Source organism: Silurus aristotelis, assembly GCF_946808225.1.
Source record: "Silurus aristotelis genome assembly, chromosome: 26".
Classification (NCBI taxonomy): Eukaryota; Metazoa; Chordata; class Actinopteri; order Siluriformes; family Siluridae; genus Silurus; species Silurus aristotelis.
In genome coordinates, this window is record NC_139599.1 from 10,420,807 (window position 1) to 10,447,890 (window position 27,084).

The 27,084-nt window shown below is 39.5% G+C and overlaps 3 protein-coding genes and 1 long non-coding RNA gene across 5 annotated transcripts in view; 3 read left to right on the top strand and 1 right to left on the bottom strand.

The window, feature by feature from the left end:
• The window catches only part of LOC310720847 (uncharacterized protein), a 273,241-nt gene extending 269,643 nt beyond the window's left edge, over positions 1-3,598 (top strand). The window contains exon 3 of the mRNA XM_083531971.1: positions 3,435-3,598. The gene's annotated coding sequence lies outside the window, so the exon portion shown is untranslated. The remainder of the gene's footprint in view (positions 1-3,434) is intronic.
• Positions 1-27,084, bottom strand: part of LOC310720928 — a 308,842-nt gene that overhangs the window by 55,761 nt on the left and 225,997 nt on the right. The gene's annotated exons all lie outside the window — the stretch shown is intronic.
• Positions 1-27,084, top strand: part of tescb (tescalcin b) — a 138,536-nt gene that overhangs the window by 42,532 nt on the left and 68,920 nt on the right. The gene's annotated exons all lie outside the window — the stretch shown is intronic.
• taok3b (TAO kinase 3b) lies at positions 311-26,721 on the top strand. Its single transcript, XM_083531938.1, has 8 exons — positions 311-819; positions 1,604-1,840; positions 8,444-8,572; positions 9,870-10,073; positions 15,178-15,417; positions 15,752-15,964; positions 23,914-24,096; positions 25,023-26,721. Exons 2-8 carry the CDS (start codon positions 1,655-1,657, stop codon positions 25,182-25,184), a joined length of 1,317 nt encoding a protein of 438 aa, XP_083388064.1. The 5' UTR covers positions 311-819; positions 1,604-1,654; the 3' UTR covers positions 25,185-26,721.

Sequence of the window (27,084 nt, forward strand, 5' to 3'; positions counted from 1 at the left end):
TTGTGTTTGAACAGTCATTATTCTTTAAAGATTCATCTGACCCCGTCAGAGTATTCTAAATGAACTTCCAAAAATTCATAAAGTGGACATTTTGAATGAATCTGAGAAACATATGACTTATAGGAAAGGTTTAGGAATAATAAAGTTGTAGTAATAGCATAAAGCAGAAGAATGAGTCTGTACATCAGTAATTCAACCTTTGCCTCTGGATTCGTTTGCCTCCGCCTCTTTCTCTCCGTCGTACTCCTCATCTCACCCCAATATCTCTCTCTCTCTCTCTCTCTCTCTCTCTCTCTCTCTCTCGCACATACACACACATATATATCCTTCGCCTCGGCGTGCAGTTTTGTGCGACACCCGACGCCATGCAGGGTTCGTTCGCAATTAGGAGCGCCGCGCGACGCCCGTGATCAACTAACGCTGAGGAAGGGAGGGAAGAGACGGGCGAACTAAAGGATGCCTTACGCGAACTATGCCTTACGCGGGACGCAGGGAGACGCAGCATCATCGTTGGCGGGATCAGCAGCATTATCGTTCTCCTCCTCCTCTTCCTCCACATCCTCCTCCTCAACAGCATTCTCATCCTCATCAGCAGTGGCGGCGGAGCGCGCGGCTGGTGCCCACCCCCCAACATCATCTGTGGCTCGCGTGTTCGCTCCCCCCCTACAGCAGAAGGAGGATGCTGGAGTGAGGGATGAGGCTCGAGACGGGCGCGCCGGGCCAGAGCCGCGGCCTGCTTCTTCTCCCCGGAGTTGCGCGCGCCAAAGCCAAAGTTAGAGCCCCTGCAGCATCTTCGCCACCGTCGCACCGGCGTCTTCGGTAGGCTAGCTCTCCTTTCCCTTTTCGTTTCTATGTTTGATTTATTTCTTTGCACAAAAAGGAACAGGCCGCTCGCACAGGCCGCATCTGTAGCTATGGCAACCACATCTCGTTAATAAGCCCTTTACCACCTCTCATTCAACCGCCGCCCCCCCCTTCCCGCGCTCGTCTTTCATTGCGTGGTTCTATTTTTCCGTTATGTGTAAGTCACACAGCGTTAAAAAAATGTTGGCCCTTTTTCTATTCATGCTTTGTGAGGTGGGGAATGATGTTTGAGATGTTTTACATTCAATATTATGTGATGTAATGCCTTTTTTATTCATGTATGGTGCGTGTTATTTGATTTTCAGTCAGGGCCTTGTTAGGTTGGTGATTTTTCTTCCTCCTTAATCCTTAAAAAAGGGATTATGCTGTGAATTAAATTACAAGGCCTAATTATAAATTGCATAGGCATATTCAGGCTGTGGCTTAGCCAATAGCATATTCTCATTGGTGGCTTGCAACTGATCTGCAGATCATTCTTAAATTTGTTGTAAGGTATGATCTATTCATTTTCTAACCAAGGTTAAAGTAATAGAAATGCTGCTTGCATTAGAGGTTGTATGCTGTGGTGACATATGGCCATAAAAGCAGGTAAAAGCTTTAGCAGTGACAATGTAGTTCAGATCAAAACCTCTGAACCATGACCAGGATCTATGTGCTATGTTTATAAGAATTTCACTTTGCACTGAATCATAATTAATATCACAAACATAAATAAACTTATATATGTTCTTGCTTGCAGGTCAGCAAGGAGATCCAGGAGCATGAGCAGGACTCTGTGTGGCAGGAGCAGATGTCAGGGTACAAACGCATGCGGCGGCAGCACCAGAAGCAGCTGATTGCGCTGGAGAACAAGCTAAAGGCAGAAATGGATGAGCACAAGCTCCGTCTGCAGAAGGAAGTGGAGACCCAGGCCAACAACACTTGCATTGAATTGGAGCGGCTAGCCAAAAAGCAGGCTGCCCAGTTGGAGAAAGAGGTAACTTGAGTTCTAAATCAGGAACAGTGCATTAATTAAAAAATTTCTTTAGTACAATGCAACTTTATGCATACAGTTATCTGTTTTATTAGTTTTATTATATTTAATTTCCAAACTATGTTTGCCTGAAAATATACCAATTCCCCCAGGGAAGATTTTTTTTGCTGTGTTGCAACATTGAAATGAAGTAAATTAAGCAAATCTTCTGCTAATTTTTAGCATCTACAGAAACAAAATTAAGAATCTAGATTTAGACACAGTAATAAAGACCCATGCAACCCATGATATTATTCACAAGTTACTTTTAATTAAATATAATCTAAATCAGAACTAGTATTTATTTAATACATTCGCTCTCTTACACTTCAGCTTACACTCTATTGTAAATAGTTAAATTAATTTGAAATCTTGTATGCTTGAAATTTCTCTTAATTTAGAGGTCTCTTGTTAAAGTGCCAGATGAAATCAGTGCAGCTTTCATAAAGACCAAGGAACCCAAGTGTATGTCTAAACCAAATACAGCCCACTAACCAGACACTGGTCAGTTATTTTACAATCCTTAACTAATATTGATACCCTTGGTGAAATATGAGAAAATATAGTCTGTGAAAATTTGTTCTTAATGTTAAATCGTTTGCTCTTTTGTTTAAAAAACATAAATACTCTGCTCACAAGAATGGTTTCATGCCAAGGAAGAGCACCACAGATGCATTATTTGCTTTGAGAATGTTGATAAAGTATAGAGAAGGTCAGAAGGAATTGCGTTGTGTGTTTGTGGATTTAGAGAAAACGTATGACAGGGTGCAGAGAGAGGAATTGTGGTATTGTATGAGGAAGTCAGGTGTGTCAGAGAAGTATGAGGGTGAGACAGCAGTAAAGTGTGCAGTAGAAACGACAGATTGGTTCAAGGTGAAGGTTGGACTGCATCAAGGATTGGCTCTGAGCCCTTTCCTGTTTGCAGTGGTGATGGACAGGTTGACAGATAAGGTCAGACAGGAGTCTCCATGGACTATGATGTTTGCGGCTGATATTGTTATTTGAAGTGAGAGTAGGGAGCAAGTTAAGCTGAGCCTGGAGAGGTGGAGGTACGTGCTGGAGAGAAGGGGAATGAAAGTCAGTAGGAGTTAGACAGAGAACGTGTGTGAATGAGAGGGAAGGCAGTGGAGTGGTGCAGTTGCAGGGAGAAAAGGTGGACAAGGTGAAGTTCAGGTACCTGGGGTCAACAGGGCAAAGTAATGGAGGGTGTGTTAGAGAAGTGAAGAAAAGAGTGGCAGAAGGGATTTGTGATAGAAGAGTTTCTGCAAGAGCGAAAGGGAAAGTTTATGGGACTGTGGTGAGACCTGCGATGCTGTATGGTTTAGAGACAGTGGCATTGAGTAAAAGACAGGAGGCAGGGCTAGAGGTAGCAGAGCTGAAGATGTTAAGGTTTTTGTTGGGAGTGACAAGGATGGACAGGATTAGAAATTAGTTTGTTAGAGGGACAGCACATGTAGGATGTTTTGGAGACAAGGTGAGGGAGGCAAGATTGAGATGGTTTGGACATGTGCAGAGGAGAGACATAGGGTATATCGGTAGGAGAATGCTGAGGATGTAGCTAACAGGAGGAGGAAAGAGGATGACCAAGGAGGAGGTTAATGGATGTGGTGAGGAAAGACATGCAGGTAGTTGGGTTGAAAGAGGTAGATGTAGAGGACAGGGGGTTATGGAGACGGATGAGCCGCTTAAGCGACCCCTAATGAGAAAAGCCGAAAGAAGAAGAATACTCTGCTAACAAGAATATAAAAAGCACAACAAGCTTAAAAAAATATGCAAAATAAAAAAATGAAATATGCTAAATATACAGTATGTGTAGCACAATTATTGCTATACTTACCTTGGCAAAATTAATACTTTTGATTTTCCTATAATTCATGAAGAGGTTAGAGAATAAATGGCACAATCTGAAACCATTTTTCTGTACAAAATCTTTCTAGAGCTTTGGATTTTTTCCTAATAAAATGTCATTGTCCTCTGACAGAAAAAAACAATGCTAAAACACTGAACAACAACACATTTAACCATAGGCACAAGGTGCTTTACCATATTGTTACCTTTCTATGTTTGTCAAATTCACCTCTGGTGTTTATTGCAAAAAAGATCTACTTTGGTTTCATCCGGTGGTGGACGAAGTACACATGGGCGTAAATTTATTTAACAGTAGGGGAGGACAGTAAATATCAAATTTCTCATGAGCAATTTTTGAAGGGGACACAAATAATAGTCAAATTGTACTTATAAAGACACAGTGTCCCCACAGTGAAAAACTTTGCTTTTATCATTATTATTGTAGCATGGAGACTGCGTCATTATGGTTATTTTCAGTTTTTCTCAGGTTCAATGACAAAGCAAAACAAGGAATTAAAAAAGGTTTAAATTTTTATTTAAAATTAATTAAGACACTTAAGAACAGAATAGAAATTGATTATACAAAAAAATACAGTGGGGTCATTTCGGACGTAGCACAGTGCTCATTTAGTAAATGCACAGCTAAACAATATGCTAATTGTGGCCGTTAATGTTAAGTTAACATTATGCCAATTTGTCCCAAATAAAACACTGCATAGGAAACGGCTTTGGTGTGTTAGTTGCAGTGCACTATGCTACAAGCTATTGTAAACAAGCTAACGTTAACTGGATATTTTAATCGCTAATATAGCAGATTCATGGAAAATTACATCGGTAATCAGCATTTTTACCGCAAATAATTTATAAATGAGTCTGCATCAACTAGATTAAAGAGAATCGCATTATTTAAAGTGAATAAAATACCCTTGTTAATGGAGTTGAACATTAATTGAGCTGTAGCCACACACCTGACTCGTGTGTGTGTGTGTGTGTGTGTGTGTGTGCAGAGTAGGTGAGATAAACTGGGAAAGCAGGCAGTGGGTCAAACCACTGTGGGGAAGGGGAGGGGAAACTCAACTGTTTCTAAATGCATTTTTTTGCATTTGTTTTTTTAACTTACACAATTATTTAGTTATACATACATATATTTTTCACAATAGAGAGTGCAATATTTTTTCAATAATTTTTTTGGATTGGGGTGGGGGGGAGACATGTCACCTCCGTCCCCCCCAGGATTTACGCCCATGGAAGTACACAAAGCATGTAATTGAGTAAAAGATTAAAGATTCTATAGGTAAAATATTACTCCAGTAAAAGTAAAAGTGCTCCTTTTAAACTTTCATTGAGTAAAAGTAAAAAAGCATTTGCCTTTAACTGTACTTAATTATCTAAGTACTATGATTTATTATCGCTACAAAATTCCTATTGATAATGTTTATCACAAGACTCTTTGCTTAATCAACTCAGTTTATGTAAAAAGACTCTAATGTTACTCTTAACACAACAATCTATTAATAGAATGATATTAATTAGGTAAACACTGATTGATATCTAAGAATTCATGAGCCCAAAACCTCCTTTTCAACAACGTAAAAAATATCTTGCAAATAAGGCCACGGGTGCTGAAGCAGGTTAGAGTCAGGAGTCTTTTCCATAATTTTTTGCTCTGTTCTGCTTGCTGTTTAACTCTGACACTAAACTGACCCATAGTCTCCCCCACTGATTAGTTTCAGTTTTAAAAAGCTCCTCTATGCTTCAGCTACAGTCACTGGCTGAGTAAAACATATTCTTAAAACCAGTGTTGGGCAGTAACACATTACCGGTAACGCGTTACTTTTTACAGTATCTAATACTGTAACGCGTTACTTTTAAAAATAAAGTAACACCGTTACCGTATGGTGCGTTACCCGTTACTTTTATAAATGGATTAATTTGGGCTGAAGTGTAGACTACAGCCTAACCTGCTTACAGCAGCGTCGCATTGTAGGATTGGTGGATGAACCACTGTAAACACGAAGAAGACGCGCTGTGGGCGTGTCTCCGTTGATTCGGTCTGTGCGGCAGTAATGGCGAGTCGAGGCGAGAGCAAGACGAGTTTCTCAAAGTGGAAATATGCTCATTATTTCACTTTAGTTAAGTATAAAGACAAAAACCTTTTAGTCAAATGTAAGCTGTGTCTTTCTGGTTCGAAGCTCGTATCTACTGCGATAAACAACAACTCCAATCTGTCGAAGCTCCTTCAGGACCTCCATGCCTGAGGAGCTAGTAGCTAGAAGCTAACCCGGTGTTCTGTTCTACATTGTTCAGCTGTGAAAGGAACATTTTAAGGCTCAACACAACAGCAGAAGCCACTTTAGTTTTTGCATGTGAATATATTATTCAGCTTGTTTTGTTATTTATTTTAGAAATCCTTGTAATATATTTAGTTTGTGCTGGTCTGACTTTAATAAAAGTGTTTAAAAATTACTTTGTGTTTAAGTCAGCTTTGTGTTTGTATAGACCATAACGCATTAAAGGGTATTAATGGGAACATTAAAGAACGTTCTTTAAAAAAGTAACTAAAAAGTTACTTTTAACAGTAACGCATTACTTTTTGGTGTAAGTAATCAACAAAGTAACGGAGTTACTTTTTGAATGAAGTAACGAGTAACTGTAACTAGTTACTATTTTTTAGTAACGAGCACAACACTGCTTAAAACAGTCCACAAATTTGGATACATCTCTGAGGTCCCCTTTTATGTATAATTATCACCCTAAATGCATTTAAATACACACGTAATTGTGCACAATTTATCAAACTCTCAGAACCAAGACCCATACAGCTCTAATTGTAGCCATAAGATACATACAACATCTATATCCTTATAATATATGTCTTTTAAATAAGCCTTTTAGGCTGCCCTTACTGAACTTAGTTACTAAACAATCACAGAAAACCTTTATGACATCATCTCTATTAAAGGTAATTAAATCAACACAATCAAATCAACAAGTGCTACTAGTTTAACTATACAGTCCTACTAGACTAGTTAGGCTGTAGTTTTTTTTTTATGTTGCTACACATTTAATAAACTACATATTATAAATTATAATGTTATGCAAGAAATATTGTTGCTATATGCATAAAAGTATAGCAGGCAACACAGCATAACCTGTGCTATACAGTTATTGGCCTATTTCATTAAATGCATTAGCCTTTCCTATCCTTATAATAAGATTAGTTATAGAGCTGCATACACACCTTTATCTCTTGCATGTTTTCCCCCTACTTTTTTCCTCTTTTTCTGATTTGGGCTCCTGAGGGTTTAGATCTTTTTTGTCATCCATAGTTTTAATTTGGATTTAGCTCTCCTTACAGACGTGATGTTACTCAACCCCGTCTCTCCTTTCTGAGTTTATGAGTGAGGAAACTTCTCTGGGCGGTCCCAACCAGGTTCATTGACCATGAAATATATAATTGACGCCCCGCCCTGCACCACCCCCCAGAAAGATGCCTCCCTAGGTGGCTGCCCATGTCACCTAATTCCGCTACTGCCAAGTGTCAATCAAAACAGTTCAAAACAGAGCCCACGCTCTACCCTGATTGGTGGGTTGACCAGTTAAGTTTTTATCCGCTCATAAATAAAAAGAAACAAGCGATTTACTGAAATGTAGTTGAGTAAAAAGCAAGATTTTTTTTTACTTTGAACTTTGAAATTTAGTGAAGTAAAAGTCTCTTCGAATTGAAATATTTGAGTAAAGTACAAATACTTTAAAAAACTAATTAAGTACAGCAACGAATTACATTTACTTCGTTACTGTCACCACTGGTTTTATCTGACAACAGAACCCAGTACCATTTGATGTTCCAGTAGTGTCAGGTCAACTAAAGATGCATTAATTTTTTTTTAGATGAGAGTAGAGGCTTTTTTTTTTTCTTTAGACCTCTCCAAACAATTTGTGGTAATGTAGGTTTTATATTGTAGTTTTGGAAAATATCTGACTCCAAAACACAGATAACCTCTGCAAATCTCCAGCTGAGATCTTTAGAGATTTTTTTGGCCCTCAAACCATACCCATCACAGTTCATTGGGCCTTCTTCCAGGTTTATTTATAGCATTTCCAGTACACTCTTAACTTTTTAATTATTGTCCTGGTTTTGGACATGGACATTTTCAAGGCTGATCAAACACACTATGATGAATATCAAAGGGGATTTGATCAATCAATGTGTTATCCTATATTTATACTGTGTGGATCAGGAAGTCATGGTTCAACAATTCCCTGTTCCTAGTCAAATATCATTGGGAATATACTTTCTTTTACATATTCTAAAGATTTTTCTGATCAAAAGATTTTTAAAAAATCCTAAACAATAAAAACAATGTTTTACAGCCTTCTTTGCACATATTTAACAAAAATAGTGGATGCCACTGTATACTAATCAAATAAAAAAAAAAAAAAACCCAAAAAACTGTATACTAATCAAATGCTTTTGATTAGAGAGTACTTCAAATTACCCAGCTAAATATCCCTCTCTGATATCCTTAAATCTAATAGTGCAATACATCACAAAGAGATATAATTACAAGATAGAGAGAAATACATGCTTACTTTTTATCTCATAACGCTGTCCAACATTTGTAAATAAATTGTTATATAGTCTATTTCTAACCTGAATGAGAAAATTCAATGCATTTAAGGTCTGAATTGACCAGTCAAGTTTTTATCACACTTCAGATTAAAGCATCATCCACAGAGGAGAAAAGAATCCAGCAACAAATCTTGGTCCAGCAGAAGAAGGAACTGACCACCTTCTTGGACACTCAGAAAAAGCAGTACAGACTGTGCAGGGACAGGATAAAGGAAGTGAGTTGTGTTGAAGCAAAAGTGCTGCTGTAGCACTCTGCATTATTATTTTTTCATGATAAAGGATCTTTTAACTCATCATTGGGTCTTTAAAATTTTTTAAAATGTCTATAACAAATTTCACTCATTTTATTTATACATAACATTCTTTATAATAGTTTACATTTTGTACAACTGATTTTTACAACCCCAATTTGAAAAAAAAGAAAAGAAAAAAGCCCAGAATTCAATAATTTGCTACCCATATTTAATTTACAATTTACCATAGCAAACATAATTGTTTTTCATTTTTTTTATTTGATAGCCATAACACCTCTCAACAAAGTATGAACAGGGCAAGAAAAAGCTATAACGGTAAGTGTTTCTAAAAAGAAACAGCTGGAATAACCCTTTGTAATTAATTAGGTTAATTGGCCACAGATCAGTAACATGATTGGGTATAAAAAGAGTATCTGTGCCTACAACTGTGCCTACAAACTGTGAAATAATTTCAACATAAAATTTCATCTACAGTAAATAATATCATCAAAAGTTTTGACAAGCTGGAGAAATCTTTGTTTGCAAAATACACGGGGAAAAATCAATATTGGATGCCTGTGATTTTTATGCCCTTAGGTGGCACTTCACTGTATTGGCTCAAAAACACCTCTGGAAATCATTGTCTGTGAGCAGTTTAAAACTCTTTACAAAAACAAAACTATATACAGACATGATCCAGAACTGCACTTTCTACTCCTGGCCAAATAGCATTTAAAATTCAGGCAATATTGCATAATGATTTAATTTACATTTTACACAGCATCACAACTTTTTTGGAATTGGGGTTGTATAAAAAATATATTTTTGTATATACTTATAGCCAATTTCACAGTTTCCAGTTGGAGAGGGAAGGTTGATATATTAAAATGCTAACAAAAATTTGTTAAAGCCAACATCTCTAACCTACATACATGAGAAGACATTTATGATTTATAAGCATTTTACTTATCACCTGGCAAAAAGTGAGGCTGTCCTTTCTGCCAATAGAGCAGGACCTGTTATGTTCTCTTTGTCAACCGCAATTATAAGAAAGGGGTATAGAAACCTTAATAGTTAATAGTTGTAATAGTTAAACCAAATATTTTTATACAACTGTAGCAGTTTGTATTAACTGTGGCAATATGATGAAATGTATAGCATTGCTCCCGTCCTACATTCATTTTTCTCTAATGTCAATGTGTACCACTTTCTAGGGTATATTCCTAGCTTATGCCCATTGACTATAATTGGTAAAAAAAAAATGCCAATATGTCTGCAGGAGATGACTGAGGATCTTAGCACACCAAAGGAGGAGAAGCAAGAAAGGCTGTCACGCCACAAGGAGACAATGCAGCGCTCACAGGCCGAGGAAGAGGCACAGCTGCTCAACCAGCAGAGGCTCATTTATGAAAGAAGTTGCCGTGCTCTGAAGAGACGAAGCCTCATAAAAAAACATGAGTTTGAACAGGAACAGATACGGGAGGTAATTTGTAAAGTGCACATATTTTATTTCTAGTAAAGTTTCTGGTTCAAATAGTGACCGGGGATTACAGTTCTTGGGACAAACATTATACATTATATAATATGTTATATATTATATGTAATGCATAACATAATAATAATTAAATATTTGGTGCAATGAAGAAAAAGCATTTTACATCTGTAAAATACAATTAGTATAAAAATTTCTTTTTTGTAAAAGAACAAAACAAAAAATAAGTAAAAAAAAAATACTTTTGATTCTCCATGTACATGCCCCAAGTCATTTAAACCATAAACTGTCCAGTTATTTAGCAAAAATTATTGTGAATTAGTTTCATCTGCTTTGGTGCAAATGAAAGTGACAACAGCTTCATTGGAGAGGCAATGGCAGGATAACCCCAAAAAGGGATTGGTTTTACAGGTGGTAGCTATAGACATTTGCTTTCTCCTTATTCTTCCCAAATAATTTGTCTTTGGTTTTGTGTTGTTTGTTGTGTCCTTGTCACTGCTTGTAGCATGCATCATATATGCTGTAAGGTTTGGTGTGTCTTACAGCACAGTTTCTAGAGTAGAAAGGAGAAACTGGGAAATAAGCCATTACACATGGAGAGATGGGCATGGCCACAACAGGGAAACAGCCCAGCAACAGGTAGAACAGGAGAACAGGAGGAGCACTGCCAGAGCCCTACACAATGACCTCCAACAGACTACTGGTGTGCATGTTTCTAACCAAATTGACAGAAACAGACGCTATGAGGGTGGCATGACAGCTTGGCTTGACATCCTATAGTAGGTTTACAGCCTTGCATTGTGAAGTTCGATTGTATTTTGCCAGAAAACATCAAAATTGACAGGTCTGCCCATGACCTCCCATTATTTTCATGGATGAGAGCAGGTTCTCACTGAGCACATGTGACAGATATGAAAGATTATGGAGCTGTTGTGTGGAATGTATGCTGCCTACAACATCATTGATCAGTTTGGTGGTGGGTCAGTGATTGTAAAGGAAAGAATATCCTAAAGTCACTGATGATATTGACTGACTATCACATTCCCCAGATCTGAGTCCATTTGAGAACCTCTCTGGGTTACGTATGTGTCCCTGGTTCCCTGAGGGAATGAGACGCTGCATCAACAATAGTTTTGGAATGCGTCTGCGTGACCACATACATAAACCAGAGACGTTTCCCATCAGGAACTTGAGCTGCGTCATCAACGCTTTAGGAATGTGTGTATAATACTGCCAGACTGACCAGTCCCTGCATAGTGTGGTTGAGCACAGCTAGACTGAAGAACAGAGGGGCCAGGAGTGGCACTGTCAAGGTTGTAAGACCTGACAAAGGTCAGTGGGGTGGACCTTAAAGGCCATCACACGCCGGATCGAGTGAGCTCTGAAATTTGCAGAGAGACCAGAGGACTCATAAGAGGAGGAGCTAGCATTCACAATCCACCTACTTGTCTGTAGGAAGACCCCTCTTACACAGACTGTAGCAGATGAACAGCTGGTTTGACTTCCTCTATGGGGCAGTCCTGTGGACGTATGTGTCCAGTGCTTGCAGTGCCCCAATTAAGATTCTCTTAGTCAGGGGCTCGAAAGGGAGGAGGATAGAATGCCTGAAGCATGACTGAAAAACCTTAAGGGCACCTCAGGTCAGTCATGTGTGGGATATTTTGTATAGATACGGCAGGCATTTCTGAAGGTTTCCAAGTTACACACAGAGGTTTGGCCTGCCTTGGATCTGAGCTACTGGGTAAACAAATGCAAATGTGCCAGGCCTCACAGGTGATGGGTGGTTTGCACAACAAAAGCAGGAGGAGAATCAGCTTTAGAACTGTGAAAATCTCAACAGGGGTGAATAACACCTTGGGACTTGCACCAGAAAATAAACAAGTCAGTAAACCTAGTGTTAAAAGGCTAGAACAGAGGCTTGGACAGGGCCTTGAAAACTATGGCCAGATCCCATGTAGGCACTCTAGGTCACACCTGAGCCCCCCAGCTTCCAGGTACTGCAGAGGAAACATGTCCCAGGGAGGTTGTTCGAGAAAGCTACCAGGTTTATAAACCATGGCCGACCAGTAAAGGGCTACCAGAAGAAGACGGACTGCATCGCTTCTCAAACACCCTCTCTGGGAGCCGAAAACAGGTCTACTTGTGCTCTGAAAAACCTCCTCCAAATTTGTGTTGGAGCCTTTACTCCCCAGGCCTGGAAAAGGCGTCTGCTCGCTGGTTTAGGCGCCCTGGGATGCACACTTTCTTCAGTGAGTGCAGCCTTCCCTTGGCCCACAGGAGGATCTGTCATGCCAGCTTGTAAAGGAGGTGAGAGTGCAGACCCCCCTCCCCCGCCTGTGAGGGAGGCATCTGTCGTTAGTGTTACGCGCTAACCCCAATTCCTTTATGTTTGCGAGAATGACATCTCGATGCCGGATGTGCTCGACGCCAAGTGTTCCGATCTAGCTAATGTTAACCGGTCATCGATATGACGCAGTCCTCCTTCCTTCTTGGGAACTATGAAGTACCAGCTGTAGAACCAGGCTCTCTTTCAGGGGGAGGTACCACCTTAATGGCCTCCTTCCTTAAGAGAGTGTGCACTTCCTGTTCCATAACTTGCTCAGACCCAACCAGAGTGGTGCACACCCCGTTGAAACAAAGTGGACAGGAATTCATGTAGCCTATTTCTACAGTACGCAGACCCATCAAGATCCTCAGATTCGTCACCGCCTTGGGATTCATTCCTGGGGCGTCGCCTAAAGTCCCTGGCAACGAAGTGCAAGTGGCTACTGCTTTTTTGCCTCATGGAACCTTTCAATGCTTTTCGGCTGGCCAAGCAATGTTCCGCTTGAAAACAACACAAGTCACTGCCTCCAAAAGCTCCTTAAAGTGGACTGGCTGCGGAGGCATGTCCACGGGTTATTCCAAAATGTCATCTGCCTCATTACCTTCCCCGCACCCTCTCTGTGGGTGAAAGAAACCGCTAAAGAGCGGGCTTCCAAACCCTGGGAGAAGGTGCTGGATCTGCCAGGTGAGGAAGGAGAAAGGGACACACCCATCTACATTCCCTCTGCCACGGCAATTTGCGAACCCCATAACCTCAACCGCCACATTGCCAAGGCAGAAGCGGGACCAAAGCTGCGAGGAGTGCTAGTGAGAGCGCTCTGCTCGAAGAGTGCTCTCTGAGAGCGTCCACAGTACGAGCAGTCGGCTCCCTCAAGAGCCGACCGAGCGTGCTCAACCCCAAAGTTACACACAGCCTGAAATATTGCTTGCTTCTTTATATTTTTTAAAAGTATTTTATTTAAATTTAACCTCCTTACCCGTACTTACCTGTCCGAAGGAAAAACACAGACACACACAGAGCGCTTTCTGAACAAACAGAAGCTAGTGCCATCTCCACGGCATGTGTTTTTATAGCTTCCTGGTCATGTCGTCACCCCGCTCATGACGTCACGCTTTTCCATTGGACGGATTATCATCAGGAGCAAGCCCAGTCATTGTCGAGAGTGCATACAGGCGCATGAGGGTCAAACACATTAGTAACATTATGAGTTGCTGTGATAAAATTCATGCAATTTGGAACTTTTGCTTGGATTTTCAATGTGATATTGATTTCAGCCCTGGTGGTTTTGTTTTCACTTGAGCACTGTCACATAATTTTGTTCTTAACAACACATATACACACACACACATTTTATATATATATATATATATATATATATATATATATATATATATATATATATATATATATATATATATATATATATATTTCCCGTGGGCTCACCACCTGCAGGAGGGACTGTGAGGAACGGTGCTGTGAGGAATGGGCAGCAGTCGAAGGCGGGGGCCTGCTTAGACTGCTGCCCCCGTGACCTGGATTACGGATAAGCGGGAGAAAATGAATGAATGAATGAATGAATATATATATATATATATATATATATATATATATATATATATATATATATATATATATACAGTATATATATATATATATATATATATATATATATATATATATATATATATATATATATATATATATACAGTGGTATGGAATCCCAGGTTTCTTTGACTGTAGCCTTCATCTCATCTGCGTGTTTTCGTCTCTTGTTTCTCATTTTCCTCTTGACAATACCCAATAGATTTTCTATTGGGTTCAGGTCTTGTGAGTTTGCTGGCCAGTCAAGCACACCAACACCATGGTCATTTAACCAACTTTTGCTGCTTTTGGCCGTGTGGGCAGGTGCCAAATCCTGCTGGAAAACGAATTTATCATTTTTCAAAAGCTGGTCAGCAAAAGGAAGCATACAGAAGCAACGGGTGCAGTGACTTTGGTTTTCAAAAAACACAGTGGACCAACAAGACCTGAGGACATTGCACCCCAAATCATCACAGACTGTGGAAACCTAAAACTGGACTTCACGCAACTTGGGCTACGAGCTTCTCCACCTTTCCTCCAGACTCTAGGACCTTGGTTTCCAAATTAAATACAAATCTTGCTCTCAATTGAGGACTTTGGAAAGAGGACTTTGGACTACTGGGTAACAGTCCAGTTCTTCTTCTCTTTAGCCTAAGTAACATGCCTCTAATGTTGTTTGTGTTTCAGGAGTGGCTTAACAGAAGGAATATGACAACTGTAGCCAAAATTTCTTGACATGTCTTTATGTGGTGGCTCTTGATTCCTTGACCCCAGCCTCAGTTCATTCCTTGTTCACACAAATTCTTCAATAGATTTTGCTTGACAAGCCTCTCAAAGCTGTGGTTCTCTCAGTTGGTTGTGCATTTTTTTCTTCCACACTTTTTCCTTCCACTCAACTTTCTGTTAACATGCTTGGATACAGCACTCTGACTACATGCTTGACTACAGCACTTGGGAACAGCCAGCTTCTTTGGCAATTAATGTTTGTGGCTTACCCTCCTTACCAACATTCTAATTTATTAAGATGCACCTGTGTGTGTGTGTGTGTGTGTGTGTGTGTGTGTGTGTGTGTATGTATGTATGTATATATATATATATATATATATATATATATATATATATATATATATATATATATATATATATATATATATATATAATTATTATTTTTTTTTTTTTATGTAACAGGAGCTGAACAAGAAAAAACTTCAGAAGGAGATGGAACATGCGTTGATGATTCGGCAAGATGAGTCCACACAAGACCTGGAGCGGCGTCAATTGGAATGTCTCCACAGGCTCCGCATGGAGCTCATTCGTTTACAGCATCACACTGAACTGGAGAACCAGGAGGAGTACAACAACCGACGCCAGAGAGAGCTACACAGGAAACATGCACTGGAGCGCCGACAGCAGCCCAGAAACCTCAAGGTTCACATAGTACTTAGTCAATACTGCCTAAGAAAAGTTAAATATATACAATCTGTTCATATAGGAAATTTGTAATTTGCCATGAAAAGAAGGCTTAACAGAGCATTTCCATATAAAATTAAATTTATATGAAATTCAGCAAAAAATGAATTGTGAGTTAAAATTGGGCCGAACATTGGATTTATGTAGTATTTGGCAGAACAATGGATTTATGTATTATATTAATTATGTTGTTTGTTTTGTTTTCTATTCACGAATCGTCTTTTTAAGGACAGGATATTTCCAACTTTTTATGCTGTATAAAACCTGCATGTTTATTCTGCTATAAATCTAGGCATTGGAGATGCAGATCAAAAAGCAATTCCAGGACACTTGTAAGGTTCAGAATAAGCAGTACAAAGCTCTGAGAACCCATCAGCTAGAAGTCTCCCCTAAAAGTGACCACAAAGCCCTGATGAAGACTCTGAAGGAAGAGCAGACACGCAAGCTTGCTGTGCTGGCAGAACAGTATGAGCAGAGCATCAACAATTTGATGGCTTCACAAGCGGTAAGAAACTCATAAAGTTATATTCAATTCAATTAATTTTTATTTGTATTGGGCTTTTTACAATGGACATTGTCTCAAAGCAACTTTACAGAGATTAAGCACTTATAAAGTTGTATAAAAGAATGTATCTTTTTAGTGCCTTTAAATTTGCTCCTTGTAATTGTAAATGCATCAGGGTTCCCTGGTGGTCTAGTGGTTAGGATGCGGCGCCCTCACCGCTGCGGCCCGGGTTCAATTCCCGGTCAGGGAACCGACCCCAGCCATTAGGTTTGCACAAGCCAGTGCGCTCTTAGTTTGCGCCTTATAAAGTTGTGTGTTAAAAAGCAGGCTTTTGTCTGTTTTTATAGTGTTTTTGTTTTATTTCACTATAAATTTTGCATCATGGGTCGCAAGAAGTGTAGTGATCGTGCTGGAAAGAAGGTTGTAAAAAGAACTAACGAAATAAATAAAGAAATTGTGGAAAAGCATGAACATGGTGTATGCACACGAGATCTTTGTCTGCAATTTGGCATGTCTCATGTCTAGTTCAACAGTAAGTACAATCATAAAGAACAAAAAGTTATTTATTTCTTTGTTTATAATTTATTACTTTTTATGTTTATACTTTGTTACAAGTATATTTGTGTGTTAAATTAGGCATAAAAATTTTTAAAGGGCTGAAATAAGCGATTGCCTGAGGTCTGGGAATGGATTCAGGAACAGCTGGAGGACCAATTTTCAACTTATTAGGACTATTGGCAACATGATTGGGTATAAAAAGAGCCTCTCAGAGTGGCAGGGTCTCTCAGAAGTCAAGATGGGCAGAGGATCACCAATTCCCCCAATGCTGCAGCGAAAAATAGTGGAGCAATATCAGAAAGGAGTTTCTCAGAGAAAAATTGCAGAATTTGAAGTTATCATCATCTACAGCAGGGGTTTTCAACTGGTTCTGTGGCAGGGACCACCAATCTGACTAACGATTGTAGTTTAAAATTTGCTTTCTAGTCCTATCTATTCAGAAAAGAGACAGAGAGTCGACATGAGAATAAAAATAGACAATTTTATTTGCCTTCTGCAGAAGCAAATAGGCGTTCATCAGTCAGACAATGCTGCACCGAGAAGCGCTCCGATAAACGCTTCTCACCATGCTTTTAAACTTTCCCTCGACCTTCAAGACAATATTATTAATTATCTTATTACGACATTGCATACTTATAATCAATTGTTTTCTCGCGCTGTTTTAGTTCACTTCGCCCTAGTGACGCACTTTGCACACAGATGTTTTCCCATTCTGTACAAAGATAATCTTTTATCTTTCTCTGTTTTGCTTAGCTGAAAGCACAGTGCCCAGTCAAGAGCATTGTGTTCAGACATGCTGCCTTGATCACGCTCTACATTGCAAGCTTTATGGATTATTAAAGTTCAGCTTTGAAAAAACTTCATACATACACTGATTATAACAAAATACATATACTTAAACAGAATTATAATATTAATGTAAAAATTTCATCTTACATTCCACCCCTTTGTCATTTTATGACAAACAAACCTTATAATATAAAACACTTATTTATCACATCAAGAATATAGGTCTTCTGTTTAAGATTTTCCCTATTTCTTTCATTCCATAAGTTTCGTTTTACGCATAATCATCCTCCTCGCTATCATCTTCTATGATAACCTGAGTGTCGTCACTTGGTTCAGTTAGAGTAAGGGCTAATAAGCGGGTACTTACAGATGATGATATGCATGCCCGTACCGCCGTAGTAATGCAAGGCATTTTACATGGAAAAATGAAAACCAACAACAATAAAATAATAACAACTGGAGCCCCAGTTGTTATGGCCCAATAAGCCCACCCCGATAATCCTTGTAACCAGGCGTCCCAAGAGGAGGACATGTCATGTGGTGTTGCTATTGCGGATTTCATATGTTGTAATAAATCTAATACATTTGCTGAAACATCCGGCAAGCTGAAACAACAGGATGTTCCCAACATTTTGCATACCCCACCTTTCTCTGCAGTTAACATATCTAAAACCAACCTAATTTAAATAACTGCTTTTCTAATTGTATGTAGTTCTGCTGATATCTCAAATAGCGCTTCCTCTGCCAGGCAAGTCCATTTATCTTTAATAGGGCTGCCGCGATGCCCCCTCCCAAGACTAATGACCACCCTGTCATCTCCCCACGGATAGTCCAGGGGTCCCATAGTTTAGTACCTTGGTGAAATTTAGGCATAGTTGAGAAGTCACGCTTTGCCCGCTTTTCTTCAGTTGACAGGTCTTGTGCTGCATATACAGTTGTGCCTACACTTAACAACGCCGGGTAACAGCTCCCTGCTAAATTTTCAGGGAGGGAGTAATAGGCGTTTTGACCGCACACCCACACTGAGGCTGCAGTGGAGTCCATCATATCGTTCTTGTCGAATGGGCAGCTGTAGTTCTGACCGTTGGGACCTATACAAGAAATGTTATTCATTTGAATGGTTGTATGACAGGTAGACCAACCTACTTCGATAGTATCTTCGCTTAAGTTCTGCCTATCAGGGGAGTGTCGACAAATACATGTTTCAGCCACTTCTGGTCTCACGTGCCATTTTCGCTCTAACTTTTGGGTACTATAATTGGCCATTGGGTGTGAGCTATGGGTAGTAGATGGGCACGTGTTGTTCTTCTCTGAGGTGACATTCTTTGCTGTAGCATTTGCTCGTCGTAACAATTCGTGCATGGCACATGGAATATATCCTGCTAATTCGTTTTCCTGAGTTCGTTTCAAAGGGGCAGCCTTCATTAATCGACTAAGTTCTTGACACCACCAACATTCTTGATCTATTCCTAAGGCTTGTTTTTGTAATACTGAGAGCATGCATGTGCGATTTCCCTCGCATCGTAAACGAGCATGTACTATATCCTCTGCAGGTAATAGTAGTGTTTTCTCAAACCATGCCTGTTCTTGTTCCTCTATTGTTCTTTCAGCAAACATGTCTGTTAATGTTGGAGTGGTCGGGGTCAAAACATTTATCTGGATTGATTGTATTGCCATATTGCCACCTGTTTATTCGCCCCAACAAATCTGGTTTGTATAGATTCAAACACAAGCAGTCCTTGTATCCACAAGAACAAAGGCCGTAGATGATGTTGTGTCAATATGTAGATGATGGTTCGCCCTGCTCAGAAATTTTTGCAGGGATTCCCCATCGTGGTATTATTTCTGTTGGTAGCAATTTTGCCACCCCTTGTGCCTTAGCGGTGGGGAGTACTTCTACCCATTTTGAGAACATGTCTACAGCGACTATGCAGTATTTTTTTCCCATGGAAGGTGTTAATTCGATGTAATCGACCATGAGATGTTCAAATGGTTTAGACGGGCTGGGATGCCCTGCTTGCTGTACTCTCTGACCCTGTGATATGTTATTTGTTTGACAGGTTTGACATCAGGCTGTGTAGTACTGTGCTGCTGCTGTAAACCCTTTTGTGAACCAATTTTTTCAAACTGCATCCATCATTCCCCCTGTTGACACATGATCCAATCCATGTGTTAATTTACAGAACGTTACAAAAAAATGTGAGGGAAGGCATGGGCGGCCGTCTAGGGAGCGCCAGACGTTAGAGGTCAGAGTGCAACCAGCAGTTTGCCAGAGACGTTTGTCAGAGGCGGAAGCGAAAACCTGCAAGGAGGATAGGTCAAAGAAGTCCAAAGGGACTGTGTCAGCAGTCGTGTAACGCGGTCACGGAAAGAGGTAGTTGAGCCGCTGCCTTGGCTGCTAAGTCACCACGCCTGTTTCCTGTGGAAATGTAGTCTGTGTGAGAAGTGTGCGCTGCGCATTTGCAGACAGCGACCTCAGAGGGTGAGAGAAGCGAATCCAGTAAATCTTTTACTAGAGAATGATTTAAGATTGGCTTACTCTCTGCCTTCATAAATTTCCTGTGTTTCCACAAAGCTCCGAAATCATCACAAAGCTATGCCCAAAGGCGTAGCGGGAGTCTGTGTAAATGGTAACCCGCTTACCCTTGACCAAAGCACAAGCTTTCGAGAGCGCCACTAATTCTGCCGCCTGTGCAGAGTATGAGGAAGGCAGTGGTTCTTGAAAAAGGATGTCATTTAATGTTACTACGGCACACCCTACTTTATTGACGCCCAATGCGTCAATGTTCCAGCGCTGCCACGCAAGAGTGCGGGTCCCCGTCACCTGCGATAGGGAGTAAAGTAGCTGGGTTAAGAGTAGTACATCGCTTAACAGTGAGGTTTGGCATTTGTAAAAGAACAAAATTATACCGCAGCCATCGATCCGCTGAAAGATGAGACGTTTTTTGTTCTAATAATATCATGGAAACCTCATGAGGAACAAGAAGTGTAAGTGGAGCGAAGCGAACAAATTCCTTTGAAGCCATGACTGCTTTTTCAGCTGCAGCCACAGCATGAAGGCATGGAGGCAGACCTCGAGCTACTGCGTCCAGTTTTGACGAGAAGTATGCCACTGGGCGCAGTTTGCCTCCATGGTCCTGTAAAAGGACTGAAACCATGGTGCCCTGTCGTTCATCAACTGTCTGAGTGAAATGTTTATCTGGGTTCGGTAGGCCAAGAGTTGGAGTACATTGCAAAGCGGTTTGCAATGCTATAAACGAATCATTAGCCTCCGGAGTCCATGTGATTTTATCAGATGCGGACATACGTGTACCATAAATGCACTGAGTGAGTGGGGCTTCCATTTCAGTGTAATTTGGAATAAAGGTACGACAATAGAAGGTCATTCCCAAGAAAGACATCATTTGTTTCTTGTTGACTGGTTTTGGTACCTGCTGGATGGCCTGTATCCGTTTGTTACAGAGGGTTTTCCCTTCTGCTGAAAGCACATGGCCTACAAATGAAACCTGAGTGGCTGCTACTGTGACCTTTGAGGGATTGACTTTGTGGCCTTGGTCGGCCAAGAATTTCAAAAGAATTATCGTGCTATCAAGACACTCCTGCTGTGTCGGGGCACAGAGTAAGAGGTCATCCACATATTGCAAAAGTGCCACACCCTCGGGCAGCAGGAGTGAGGATAAATTTTCCCGCAACGCATCATTGTAAATAGTGGGGCTTTCAAAATACCCCTGACACAAGCGAGTGAATGTGTAAGACTTGCCGTCAAAGTTGAACGCGAACCAGAACTGAGAATCTGGATGAACTGGGACACTGAAAAAAACATTGGAAATATCAACTACTGTGAAGTATTTTGCAGATGCCGGCACCCGGGAGAGGATAGTATATGGATTAGGGACATTAGGAGCACGGGCCTGTACAGCGTCATTAACAGCCTGTAAATCTTGAACAAAACGGCATTCTATTGGGCGGCCCTTGTCACGAATCTTTTTGACCGGAAAGAGAGGCGTTTGGACGGGCGAGTCTGGGGAAGGAACAATGATGCCCTTCTGTAACAGTGCCTGAAAAACTGGTCGAATTCCGTCCAAGGCTTCTTTTTTCAATGGGTATTGTTGTTTCTTTGGACGGAATGAGGACTTAGGTGTGATGACTACTGGTGCACAGTCCTTAATGAGTCCCACATCATATTTGTCAGTGGCCCATAATGTAGACGGAATGGATTTAAGGCCTTTTGGGATGGCCACAGGGTTATTAACATCTTGGTCATGCGCACATCAAGGGGCGAAGTTAGATTCCGAGATTACCTTAACCGAACGGAGTGCGCAGATGGTATGTCTAAAAGGGAAGCGAAACAAATTGCCTGATCGCTCCATTGGGGGCTAATCAGTGCCCACCCACCCTCTAGCATGTGAGTACGAAAGGGCCCAATTCTTTCCACGCATGCGAAACGGGTTTTGCTAGTGATATATGTGGTGCTGCATCCTGAACGCTATATAATGCTCTTTGTGCGTTAGTGAGGTTTACTGACAAGGCACAGAATTTATTATTCCAATATAACCAATCAGTGTTGAGTACATCCATTTGCATTTTCATCCATTCAGAATCAAAAATGTGGTCTGGGCCCTGTGATACATGTACTGTGCAATGCAGGTGGTTTGGTGACATGAAGGAATGTGTAGGCGGCATTAGGTGTGCAGCTACAGTTGGTGGGGAGAAACCATCGGTCTCAGGGGTGAGCCATTCATAAATGTACAAATCACATCCTGAATCGCGATACATTCTCAAACAGACCTCAACCCCCGTCCCTGAGCATTGTAAACTAGCACCTAACTTACATAGTAAGTCCCTTCCTAACAAATTGTATGGGCATGTGTCCGTGATTAAGAGATTATGTTAGAATTTAGTATTATCCCAAACACAAGGTAATAGTTCAGTAAAGGGTTCTTTAACTGTGTGTCCTGTTGCGCTACGTGATGTAACCCCGGTTGAAAACCCCTGATCTACAGTGCATAATATCATCCAAAGATTCAGAGAATCTGGAACAAAGGGTCCAGGCCGGAAAACCATACTGTATGCCCGTGATCTTTGGGCTCTTACCTTTCACTGCATCACATACAGTAATGCTGCTGTAATGGAAATCACAACATGGGCTCAGGAATACTTTCAGAAAACATTGTCGGTGAACACAATCCATGTGCCATTCGCCGTTGCCGGCTAAAACTCTATGTCAAAAAAGAAACCATATCCAAACATACAAAAAGGCTCATTTAAAAATGACTGGCAAAGTGGAAAACTGTTCTGTGGTCAGACGAATCAAAATTTGAAGTACTTTTTGGAAACTGGGATGCCATGTCATTCGGACTAAAGAGAATAAGGACAACCCAAATTGTTATCAGCACTCAGTTTAGAAGCCTGCATCTCTGATGGTATGGGGTTGCATGAGTGCGTGTGGCATAATCAGCTTACACATCTGGAAAGGCACCATCAATGCTGAAAGGTATATCCAAGTTCTAGAACAAACATATGCTCCAATCCAGACGTCGTCTCTTTCAGGCATTTTCCAACATGACAATGCCAGACCACACACTGCATCAATTACAACATTATGGCTGCATAGAAGAAGGATTCCGGGTACTGAAATGGCCAGCCTGCAGTCCAGATCTTTCACCCATAGAAAACATTTGGCGCATCATAAAGAGGAAGATGCGACAAAAAAGACTTAAGACAGTTGAGCAACTAGAAGCCTCTATTAGACAAGAATGGGACAACATTCCTATTCCTAAACTTGTCTCCACAGTCCCCATACGTTTGCAGACTGTTATAAAAAACATTGGTATATATGGCCTTGTCTCGAATTTTTTTTTTTTTGATGCCATGAAATTAAAAATCAACTTATTTTCCCCCTAAAATTATAAATTTTCTCAGTTTAAACATTTGATAGATATTGCAATTTGAAACTTCCACATCATTGCATTCTGTTTTTATTCACAATTTTTTCGAATCGGGTTTTTGTATATATATATATATAATATAATCTTTGTAAGTTAATGTCAACAGTCTCCTACACTGACTCAGAACTACTTTTCGCTTCTGATCATCATCACTGTACCCCGCAACATTGTATATCTGCTATAAATAGACATTCGGTGCAACCCAGATGAGGATGGGTTCCCTCTTGAGTCTGGTTCCTCTCAAGGTTTCTTCCTTATGCCATCTTGGGGAGTTTTTCCTTGCCACAGTCGCCACCGGCTTGCTCATCAGGGACAAACTTACTTATAAGGAACATATTCACTTTTAATCACCACATTATCTGTGTAAAGCTGCTTTGAGACAATATTCATTGTTAAAAGCACTATACAAATAAAAATTTATTAAACTGAATTTTATTAAATTGAATACAGTAATATTAGAAATAATAAACATAAAACAATAATATATATTAATTTTATATATATTTTTTATTTATACAGTGATATTAGAAATAATAAACAAAACAATTAACAAGTATTTTATGAAGAACAAGTATATTATTGTATATTCATAATATACAAGTATATTATGAAAATTATTTCACTTTATTAGCATGTGGTCTGTTTTATGTGCAGCTACGTCTGGAAGCAGAGCAGGAGGCAGAGTGCCAGGCTTTGAAGCAACAGTTGCAGCAGGAGATGGAACTTCTGGATGCCTACCAAGGCAAGACAAAGACACAGGCTGAGGCCCAGCATGAGAATGACATGCAGAAGTTAGAGCAAAAAGCATCCTTGCGCAGGGCTCACCTGGAACAGAAAGTGAGCTTTGTTACTTTTCTTTGTAATATGTGACTTTTCTAGTGTGATTGTTTTATGTTATGACCTGAGAAAGAAATGTTTTGAAGGGTTGTTGTGTTTATATCAAATGCAAGCATGGATTTTATTTTGTGTTCATGTTTTTTTTTAAGACTGATAGTCTGTATATACATAGAGTACTGTGCAAAGGTTTTAAGCAGGTGTAAAGAAATGCAGTAAAGTAAGAATGCTTCAAAAAAATGCATATTTAAATTGTTTATTTTTGATCAATTTACAACTGCAAATCTAGCAAAGAGAAGAAGAATCAATATTAGATGTTTTCAATATTTTGTGACTACTCTTTCACTTCAATTCAGCATCAGTACTTGTATATTTTGTAGACTTGCAAAAAAGTCAGGGATTTTGTAAGATTAGATTTAGGAGTATGATTACTCTTGCAGCCAAATATATATCTCCGAGGTGGAAACAAGTATGCATGAAAACGGCAGCAGGTGCTTTGGACTGATTAATCAAAATTTTTAAGGCAGCCAATTGTAATGACAGGTGGTAAAGTAAGGTTGAGGTTCCTTGCCAGTTTGAGGCTACATTTCTGCAAATGGACTTGGAGATTCAGGATTAATGGTGACCTTACTGCTGAGAAATGCACGAAGAGACTGAAGTATTTGAGCCAGCCTTTATCCACAGAAGATCTGTGTTTAGTTCTCCAGGGGGTTTGGAGCTACCTGCTATATGCCCTCAAAAACTGTGTGCAGGTATACCTAGAAGAATTGATGCTGCGGGCAAAGGGTGGTGACACCAAATATTGATTTGATTTAGACTTTTTCTTTATTTACTATCCATTTTTATATTTAAGAGCATCTTTTTCACACTTGCCTGAACTCCTTGCACAGTCCTTGTACAAATAATAAACCACTACATTTTGATTACAGATTGAAGAGGAATTGGCTGTACTTCAAAAAGAACGGACCGAAAAAGTTAAACATTTGTTTGAGCGGCAAGAGCGAGAGCTGGAGGCTTTTGATGTGGAGAGCTCCCGATTGGGTTTTGGAAGCTTGGCCTCGTTTGACTTTCCAAAGGAAGATGACAGATGATCAAACCAAGGCTTTTGAGGCTGTCTGATGCTGGTGTCTGTGGATATGTTGTGCCTGTCTGTCTCTCAACTATTGGATTCACCATGTTTCCTTTACAGTGACCATGCTGGATCTGTCTTTTAAAATCTTAATTATTGACTGGGAGCTTGAACATAAACTGCAGCTGACACAAGTTACTTAAAGGAGCTAAATATAAAAGAACAGACCTTTTCCCCATTTTGTCAACCTACTTTTGGTATTACAATCAGTACTTCAGGATATTTTAGTACAAGTAAGCACTTTGATATGTTTAAGTATGAACCCATAATGTAAAGTGAACTCATTGTGTGGAAATGGCTTTGGTGTCAAAGGACATTGCGACTATAGAATGTGTCCTCCGTCTTCACCGTGGCTATTAGCTGTTTTTGTCTATATCACAGCGAATGTGAATACTATTGGTAAAAGCTGTAAGCAACAACAGGTTTCGATTTTTCTTTTTTTTGGGGGGGGGGGTTAAAATATAGTAAATATAGAGTGCATTCATATTGTGAGTCAACACACTTTTTTAAGGGAAGAAATAGCCACTATAATTTAAACATTGCTCAGTATCCTAAATTAATTGGCATCAATTTATTTTATAACTATAGCAAATCAATGCAGTCAGATTCCTTCCTGGTGTTATTGCATGCACTTTAAAAGACAAATTCAGGTCATGAAGTGGAGCATGGATCTGTCAGAGATTTTAGCTGTAAATAAAAGTGGTTCATAGCAGTTTTGTTTCATGGCTATTGATACTGAACATAAGCTTTATCTTTGATTTGAAAGATTGCCAAATTGCCAAATGCCTTTAGGTTATGTTGAATGTTTCAGTTTTGTTTCTTTTGCCCAGGTGACATCATAGTTTGTTGAATTGTGGCTCATTCTTTGTGATGTTATCAATGCTCTTGTACAGAAAAAAAAAATGGTGCAATTTGTCTTGTAAAAATTTATATAAATATTTGTATATAATACCCGAAATAGGGGTTTACATGTGTATTGGTCAGTCTTTGGCAAAATAAATATGGAAATCTTATTCAGTAGTGACAGTGGAAGGCAAACTATTTTTGTAAGCACATGAGAAAGAATTACCAGTTTCGCTTGTAATGTGGCAAAAAATAAATAAATAAATTCATGTCTAGTTAGTGTCAAGAAACAAAAACACTAATTGTCAGTCAGCTATTTAAGAGCTGTGTCTTACAAAGTAAATTTCTTAATATGTTTATTAAGTAATTCTTACAAAGAAATTCTTAATAAGTGGCAAAAACTTTAGAAGCATTATAAATGCCAGGGAAATTAATATCTTTTGAAGCCCAAAAGATTCATATCTTCTTTAGAATGCCATTTGTGTCACACTATGTATACTTGGCACATTGTGGAGCTCAATCTAAGGAATAGCATTTAGTTTCGTATTTTGTGACTGATTACAGGCCTGTTTTCAATTAAAGCCACTGTTGAAACTGCCATTGCACAAGTGAAATTATGTTTTAATTAATAAACTAAAATAAGTTTTTGTTGGCTATTTATATGTGAAGACATTACATTTTTTTGGGATAAAAATGGACATGAAAAAAGTAAAGATTGATAGAGTTAAAGGATTAACCACTGGACATAGCTGAAGTACAAATGATAAAATAGAAATAAGTCACATAAAATGGTGCCTAGTTGGTGCTCAATCAATTTTAGTTATAAATCAAACTTTGAGCTTACCTGTGTTTTTTTTTTTTAGCTGTCTAATAATACTGAGCGCTGTATAATGAACAATTTCATGTCTTAACAGCAATTAAATTTCAAAGTAAAGATGTTCAGAAGAAGGGGAACTCATTTAAAATGTTATCTTTATTTGGTAATGTTATTCTATTTAAATATATACACAAAGGAAACA